At 51.0% G+C, this 8925-nt stretch overlaps 1 protein-coding gene across 1 annotated transcript in view; it reads left to right on the forward strand.

The window, feature by feature from the left end:
- Positions 1–8925, forward strand: part of ITPR1 (inositol 1,4,5-trisphosphate receptor type 1) — a gene marked incomplete at its 5' end in the record, with an annotated part of 113929 nt that overhangs the window by 37218 nt on the left and 67786 nt on the right. Inside the window, 4 exons of the mRNA XM_057383646.1 lie at positions 1016–1200; positions 1381–1529; positions 2413–2524; positions 6037–6063. Coding sequence (XP_057239629.1) covers positions 1016–1200; positions 1381–1529; positions 2413–2524; positions 6037–6063 — 473 coding nt within the window. The remainder of the gene's footprint in view (positions 1–1015; positions 1201–1380; positions 1530–2412; positions 2525–6036; positions 6064–8925) is intronic.

An 8925-nucleotide genomic window follows, 5' to 3' on the forward strand; every position in this document is an offset into this window, starting at 1 on the left:
GACACACAGGGACAGCACAGTTTGCTGCACCAGAGGACACTTGGGGGTAAATCATGGTCCAGTCCAAAGCCAGGGTTATGCTGATAGGMCATGGTGGATCAGCAGTGGCTGTTGTCACTGTCACCCAGAGTGCTTTCTCTGCCTGATCTCAGAACTCCCTGCAGTCCTGTTGATCTGCAGTGGGGAGATGGTTTTTGTGGAATTATTGAGGTGGGAAAAGTCTTCCAAGATCATCAGGTCCAGCCTGTGCCCCATGCCCACTGTGTCCCCAGCCCAGAGCACTCAGTGCCACCTCCAGGAATTCCTTGGACACATCCAGGGATGGGCACTCCAAATCTCCTGGGCAGCTCCTGCCACTTTCTGACCACCCTTTCCATGGAGAAATTCCTCCTGCTGTCCACCCTGCCCCTCCCCTGGCACAGCTTGCAGTGCCACTCCTGCCTGTAAATTTGCTCCACTCTCAGTGTCCACAAGAGTAGTTTGCACTGGATATGGGGTCAGGTTCTGCTGTTGTGTGCCAGGGACAGATTCCTACTCCCACACTTCAGAGACAGTAGCAGGTGTGAGGTGTGGAAACCTCTAAACACAATCCTGCCCAGGCCTGACCCATTGCACGGGGACTGAGCACTGTTTAAAATGCACTCAGAGTGCTCTGGAATGGTTAAGGTTGGAAAAGATCTCTTAAGGCCATCAAGTCCAACCATCCACCCAGCAGCACCACTGTGATCACCACTAAACCATGTCCTCCAGTGCCACATCCACTGRTTTTTATAACCACCTCCCTGGGCAGCCCTTTCTAATGCTTTTTACAACTCTTTCCATGAAAAAAATACTTCCTGATTTCCTAATATATAATTTAACCCTTCTGTGGTGTCACTTGACAGGGTGAGAGGAAACACGGTCAAGGAGAGTTTGTAAAAGGAGTTGGTAGCAGGAATTGGTGTGGATGTTTGCCCTGGGTTTGTGTTGGTTTGTGGGTTCAGGGTCTGTTCTCACTGATCTTTCCTCGTTGCAGCAAAAAGCCGAGCGATCGCGATCCCCGTGGATTTGGACAGCCAGGTGAACAACCTGTTCCTGAAATCCCACAACATCGTGCAGAAAACAGCCATGAACTGGCGGATGACAGCCAGGAATGCTGCCCGCAGGGACTCGGTGCTGGCTGCCTCCAGGGACTACAGGAACATCATCGAGAGGCTGCAGGTGACTGCTCAAATCACTGAAAATTTCTAATTTCAAACCCTGAGCTTTTCTAATTCATTCACCCTGCACAGACCTCATTGCCTGTCCCTCTCCTGCCGTTTATACCCTTAACTCACCTATAAACGTGTACATTTTTAATGTTTATGTTTTTAATATTTGTTCAAACCTGGTTGTGTCCAGGACATCGTGTCAGCCTTGGAGGATCGGCTGCGCCCTCTGGTCCAGGCAGAGCTGTCGGTGCTGGTGGATGTGCTCCACAGGCCTGAGCTGCTCTTCCCAGAGAACACAGATGCCAGGAGGAAGTGTGAGAGTGGAGGTTTCATTTGCAAGTAAGTTGTCTTGGAGATCTGGCTTGTTTTGCTTTTTCCCAATTTTCCCCATGCCCTGTAGAACAGAGTCCTCCTGCCCATTTTGGTAAACACTTGATATCTTCTGAAATACCTGTAAAAATAATTATTTTGTGTTATGGTCAAGAGAGTTTCTCCTTGGAGGGGGGAAAAAGCTGCTTGTGGGAATGGGGAAGGACTGGTTCATATATTCTCCCTTAAAAATATTCTTATATTCTCAGCTTAAAAATGTCTGTTTGCTGCAGGATGCAAATGTCCTGAGCAGTTGTGTAAATGAGTTCATTTTGAACTGATCCCAGCTTTTGAGACCACCCCAGTGATGTTGGTGAGGTGCTGGGTGAATCCATCAGGTTTTTGTCATGGGTATCACCACAGTTTAGAGTGAAGCAGAGGGGAAGGGTACAGGGCATGAAGAGGGCAACTCAGAACAAATCCATCTTCTGCCACCATCTCCTGGAGGGCTGAGCTCTGTGTATAGGGTCTAAAAACTGGGCACTGAGTTAATCCCCAGTGCTGTGTTTAGGGATTTCAGATTGCACCATTTCAGATTGCTCCAGGGCTCCCAGTCTGTGTTTTGACCAAGTGGAATAGATTCTTTACTGCCAAGTGCTTGTTCTGGAGGACCATCATGCCCTTGATCTCCCTGGGGATTTTTTGGGCTCTTTTCCTGCCCTGGGCCTGCAATTCCCTCCACAGTTTCCCTGGGAGCTGTCAGGTATTGCTCTGAATGCTCCAAAGTGGTTRTGTAACCAGGATGTGTAACCAAAACTTGTTTGCAGCGTGAACCAATTAAGATAACCACGGATATCTTACCCCATTTTTAGAATATTTGCACTAACCTGATTGATGGGTTTTTTTTTTTCAGGTTAATTAAGCACACAAAGCAGCTGCTGGAGGAGAATGAGGAGAAACTGTGCATTAAGGTATTACAGACGCTCAGGGAAATGATGACCAAAGATAGAGGCTATGGAGAAAAGGTAAGGTACAGTCCATCATTGTGTTCAACACTGTCTTTATTCAGTAAAGRGAAACAAAATTCTTTCTCTTTCAATCTGGTTTGTATGTGTAAGCACTTCTAGGCTGGAGCAGGAACAAAACATTTTTAGCCAACTAATACCTTTCAGATCATATTTGAAGTTCAGCTTGTTTCTGTTGCTTTTCTACTTGGGACTGCCAAGTTTAAGTCTAATCCCTGCAGTTGCTGGCACTCTAAAACACCAATTTTGTTACCTTTTTGTGAAAGCTATCACCTCTTTATCTGCTTTCTGAGTCTAGGTGACTCTTCACCAGGTCACGTAACCTTGCAAGAAGAGGGTATTTTGCAGTTAATTTGAATTTGTGTACAACTGAGTCATCTTGTGATTTATACATGGAAACTCTCTGTACACCCACCCGTGGTTTTYCTTTCCCCTTTCCTACAAACAACCTTTGGCTGGTTGAGAAGAGCATTTTTCTGTGGTTCAGCCCTGTTGTTAACTGACATCAGGAGAGTGTTTGTGCACCCAAATGTTTGAGCATCCAGAAGTGGCTGCAGTCAGCAGAGGCAGGCATTTGGAGATTCTGCAGCAATTTCAGTCAGCAGAGGCTGGCATTTGGGAATTCTGCAGCAATTCCAGCCAGCTGAGGCTGGCATTTGGAGATTCTGCTGCAATTCCAGCCAGGCTGAGGTTCTTCCCATGCCACCCAGTGGGTACAGAGGAATTCACCCTCCTGAAGGTGTTGGGGAGCAGCTGGAATTGGGGAAGCAGAGCTGGGGCAGGGCTCTCTGTGCCCCTGGGAGGCTGTGCCCATGAGCAGCTGCTGTCTCAGTTTGGAGCTTTGCCTCCTGCTCAGTTCACAGCAAAAAGAGAAAAACCTCCAGAGTTTGCTAGCAGCTGGCAGGGAGGGAGATGCTGTGCAGCAGAGGAAGCTGGAGCATCCTGGCCAGCTGGGGATGGCACCAGGAGGCAGGAGCAGGACGCGCTGGGAGCCTGGCACACGTGGGTGTGCCCGTGCTCTGTGCTGTGTGGGCTGCTCCCAGCACACCCAGGGAGCACAGGGCAGTGCCAGGGAGCACAGGGCAGTGCCAGGGAGCACAGGGCAGTGCCAGGGAGCAGGAGACTCCCAGGAAAATGCCCCGAGGGTGGGGATGGCCAGGGTGTGCTCCCTGCCCTGCCAGCAACGCTCTTCCCACGTGCTGCCAGTGCCAGCCCAGCTCCTGGCTCTGCCTGGGGACCTTCTCACTGTGCAGCAGCAGCGGTTTGGGATAAATTCCTGAGCTTTAGGGATGCCCTAGGCAGCTGCAGGGGATGCACAGGCAGGGGATGCACAGGCAGGGGATGCACAGGCAGGGGATGCACAGGCAGGGGATGCACAGGCAGGGGATGCACACGCAGGGGATGCACACGCAGGGGATGCAGCACATCCCTGAGGATTTAGAGGGAGCAGGCTCAGCAGGAAGGGCACAGTGGGTGTCAGATTGGAGCACATTGTCCTGCCCTGCCCTGCTCAGGTGGCACAGTCCCGTGCTGGGCATCACTCTCTGTCCTCTCCCCAGCGTCCATTCATTCACCAGCCCACCCAGGAGGGGCTGCAGGGGTCAGGCTGCCCCTGGGAATGGGCTGGTGATCCTCTGGTGAGTGCTGGTATTCCCTGGTGTTCAGCACTGGGGGTGTAACAGATTCAGAGGAACCACRGATCACATTTTACACTTCTTTAGCAGATCAGGGTATCCTCTGCTGTTAAAACAGCCAAGAGCCACTGTCCAAATCACCCTAAGAAATAAAAACTGTGGGTGATGCATACTGTTTATTCTATGCACCAGTGAAACCCAAATCAGAGCTTTGAGGGTTTTCCTTTAATGCAATCTGCCACTGAGAGGTTTTCCAAAACAGAAATTAATTTCCAGGAGTTTCTTAGACTTTATTCATCTAACTTGGATAAAGCAGTATTTCTAGAAGCTGCAGTTAGCATACCTTGCACCATTCAGACCATGGAGAACCCCACAAGATGCTAAAAAATCTTCCAAGTGTGGCAGAAGCATGAGTTCCTGAAGCAGTCGCTGGGTTACATAAGGAGTCAGGATATGCCTGCCTGTGAAGTGATTTCCGACTCGGAAGAGGCAGCTGATTGCTCACAGATAGACTGTGAGTAGTAGTAGAACAGCTTTTGCTGTCTGCCTGTGAGCAGTGCAGTCGGATTTGTTCTCCCTTGTGACTCAGAGAACTGAATTTAGTCGCCACCTAAAAGGCAGCACCTTTTGTTTTTAAAATCATCCCGTATTGTAACAAAAAAAGAAGGCAAAGGAACGCCTTACGTTGTAAAAGCCCAGAGTAAATCCTGGAGTGCCTCTGTAGGGGTGTGTTTCATACAGAGAGGTGGCAGAACTTCCCCTTGGGACCATATTGACCTCACAAGCACTGAAGTGTGGAATGGTTTGGTTGGGAGGGACCTTAAAGCTGATCCAGTTCCATCCCTGCCATGAGCAGGGACAGCTTCCATAGCCCAGGGTACTCCAGCCTGGCCTTGGGCACTGCCAGGGATCCAGGGGCAGCCACAGCTTCTCTGGGCACCCTGTGCCAGAGCCCCCCACCCTCACAGGGAAGGATTCCTTCCTGCTATCCCACCCAATCCTTTTTTCTCATTGCAGAGTGTCACCCATGCCCTGTCCCTGTGCCAGGACTCCCAGCAGTCCCCCCACACCCGTGTCCATCCTATAGCTCTGGGGAAGCTCTGGCAGCGCCTGTGCTCCTGCTGCAGCTCCACGTGGTGCTCTCTGGCACAACCTGAGTTACATAAGGCCAGCTCTCCTCCTCCCTGCTCCATCTCCCAGCCCAGATCCCCAGTGCCTCGCCCTGCTGGACGTGGGAGGACACGGGATGTGCTCCCATCACCTCGGCCCYACAGCTGGGGCTCCTCCCTGGCAGCGAGCAGAGCCCGTGGCGAGAGCACAGATGTACAGAAGGCTGTGGGAAGGCTCTGAATTTTCCATATTGCCGCAGCCTCCTGGCTTGGCAGGCGCTCAGGATGGCTCAGTGACGGCGAGCATACTGTGCGGTGTTTAATAGGCACCGAGCTGCGCTGACAGTGTGGGCTAGACCCAAGCGTTCCTCTGTGCTGAAACATGTCATTCAWGCCCGGCTCAGCTCTCTCCCCTCAGTTCTGCAGGGTGGAAAGCTGCAATTCTCCTCCCAGAGTGGAGGAGCAGCYCCTGCACTGCTGCTGCAGCTCAGGGCTGTGACACTCCTGTGCCCGAGGGTGAAGTCCTTGGCACSGGGTCAGCTGGCACACACGGTCTGTCCCTGGCACAGGAACAAAGGCAGGGCACATCCTGCCTGCTCCCTGGCACAGCATTGCCAGCAGGGTCTGCTCCCCAGCCCGGCGCTGGCAGCTCTCCCTCGTGCCCGCATTAAAGCGTTAAATGATGTATAAGATCCTAACGTAAAATTTGTGTGTCATTTCTCTTACTAATCCTTGCTTTCAATTCTTCCCCTTCTTTCTTTCCCRGCAGATTACCATTGAATTGGATAATGCTGAGGTTTTAATTTTATTTCTTTTCTCCAGTGTTGTTTCTATGGTGTTTGTTTTACCAGTAGCCCTGTGATCTGTCCTGTCTCTAGCGCTGAGCGTTCTGATTTGTGTGCCTGTGTCAGTGAATTAGTGGAGTTTTCAGTCTGCTGTGTGTCTGCCCTGGGAGTAGTTACCAGAACTAATTCCATGTGTCACTGCTGGGARTATTAATCCAGATGGAGTTATCATTTTGGGGTGTCTGCAATCAGCTGGTGCCRCGGTGGATCCTGTGCAGGTCAGGGTCAGGGCTGGAGGATGAGCAGCTCTGACAGTCAGCAGTTAGCACTTGGCCACTGTTCCTGTGTCATCTGTGAGGGGGAGGTTTCTGTGTGTTTGGAGAAGGAAATAGTGAGGATTGAGGGTGTCCATGCAGGAGGTGGGGCTGGCCAGGGGCAGGTCCTTGTGCAGAAATGCTGCTGCTGCTTTTCTCCGAGGGGTGCAGGTCCTGCAGCTCGTGAGAGCATCCCTGTGCCCTCTGTGCCCTCCTGAATCCCTGCGCTCTCCTGCTCCATCCCCGTGCCCTCTGTGCCATCCCTGTGCTCTCCTGCTCCATCCTCGTGCTCTCGCGGCTCGATCTCCATGCCCTGTTCCATCCCATACCCTCCTGCTCMATCCCTGTGCCCTCCTCCTGCATTCCTGTGCCCTCCTCCTGCATTCCTGTGCCCTCCTCCTGCATTCCTGTGCCCTCCTCCTGCATTCCTGTGCCCTCCTCTCCATCCCCGTGCCCTCCCTGCTCCATCTCTGTGCCCTTCTACCCTATCCCCATGCCCTCCTGCCCCATCCCCCTGCCCTCTGTGCCATCCCTGCTCCATCCCTGTGCCCTCCTGCCCCATCTCCATTCTCTGTTCCATCCCATGCCCTCCTGCTCCATCCCCGTGCCCTCTGTGCCCTCCTGCCCCATCCCTGTGCCATTGCTGCTCCATCCCCATGCTCTCCTGCCCCATCCCTGTGCCCTCCTGCCTCATCCCCCTGCCCTCTTTGCCTTCCTGCTCCATCCCCGTGCCCTCTGTGCCCTCCTGCCCCATCCCCGTGCCCTCCATGCCCTCCTGTCCCATCCCCAGGGTTTGGGTGTGAAGCTGTATCACGCAGCCGCGGGGGCTGGCTGGCACCCTGTGGGAGCRGGGATTCAGGGACCTATTTCTGGGTGAAAATCAGAAATTCCTGCATCCCCCTGGGGCTGGCACTGCGGCTGTGTCCGTGCTGCTGCAGGCAGGAAAGCCCTGCTGGAGGGACACCTCAGAATTTGACTGAAATGGAGCTTTCCCAGGACTCTGAGGGTCTGGTYGGGGCGAGGGAGCGGAGCTGCCTCTGCTGTGCAACTTCCTCATCAGCTCAAAAAAACCCTCGTGTGGGCGTGGAATTTGCATAAATGTATAATACTGAGAAAGTGATTGACTGGCACCTTATTTTACTGAAATACCACGGAAAAAGAAATATTTTCCTCTCAGCGCTTTGTTTCCTGTGTTCTCTCCCAAGCCAGCTTCTTTTATTTGGAACAAAGCTCAGCCACTTAAAATGTCTAAAGCATTTCTGACCTTTATTTAGTGGAGTAGGTAATGAAATCTATGGAAAGCCAGCAATTTGTTGTGTGACCTGTTAATTTTGATGTTCATCACCTGAAATCGCTGGGTGAATTCATTCTGAAAATGAAATATTTGGGGACCTTGCCTGGTGAAATGGTTTTGAAAGCCAAACTGTTTGTCACAAAAGTAGACAAAAACTGTGCACGTCACCCAGGGTTGGCCTGGAGGGTTTTTTTCTGTTCAGGAGGGCTCTTAGGGTGCAAGCAGAAGGTTCAGTCAGGGTCTGAGCTCCCTTCCCTAAAAAAAATGTCACGAGTTTTCCGTCCCCAGGTTCAGCCAGAGACCGGTTTTGACCTGAGTGACAAATTCCTTGTTGCACAAGTTCATTTACTGCCCTGCCATCACCTCTGAGCTGTGCTGGGATGGTCTCAGGTGTGTCCCTAAGCTTCACACACACTTCTGGCATTACAGAGGTGCTCTGCTGCCTGTTTCTCTTTTTTTTTTTTAAATAATCCCAGTTTTTTCCCCTCTTCCCTGGGGCACACACCTCAGCAGTCTGCTCTGGTTTCCCAGAGTTTAACCTGTAGCACAGGAATGTTTCCACCAGGCCAGACCCTTTGGATGATGTGCTGCTGCAGCTCCCCAGAATAGCACGAGTATTTGTGTGTAATTTTAGCTTGGAGAAACTTCAGAGAGAAAGTTGAATTGTTTAATTGCAAATTAAGTCATAATGTGAARCTCTTTTCCCCTTTCTGGCTGTGATGTGCTGTCTGTGCCTGCAGTAAATCAGCCAGAGCGTGCAGAGCAATTTAGGATTTGGTCTGGAGGCTGCAAAGGAGGAATTTTATTGTTTCTTGATGGAGCAAGTGCATGGAGGGAGCAGGTGTGTGTCTAAGCATCAGCACTGAGCCCTGGCTGCGTAGGGAAAGGGATCCAGATGGAGCTGGAACCACTGGAAAGTCTCAGAAATCCTGGGATTTTCTGGTTTTCTTCTTTTCTCCTTGTCAGCCCTGGAAACTGCAAACGTTTAGGGCAAAGAATACAAAAATCTCCATTATTAGTAAAATTATTARCTTGCTTTTCAATCAAAAYTGTGCASAATTTAATTGTTGTGATCAGCTGARATCCTCCYTATTCCCTCAGGGGAAACTCCATTGAATRACTATTTATGGCATAATTTCATGGTAATTTTTTATGCAGGTTGAGTTATCTTAGTTGTGTCCTGCAAGCTAATTCTGGCCAGCAATGGGTCCAAATAATAAAAGATATTAAAAAATGCCAGATCCATATATTTGTTAGTGTAAGTC

This window comes from Malurus melanocephalus, unplaced genomic scaffold, assembly GCF_030028575.1.
Source record: "Malurus melanocephalus ecotype Western Australia unplaced genomic scaffold, MMel_1.1 scaffold_648, whole genome shotgun sequence".
Lineage (NCBI taxonomy): Eukaryota > Metazoa > Chordata > Aves > Passeriformes > Maluridae > Malurus > Malurus melanocephalus.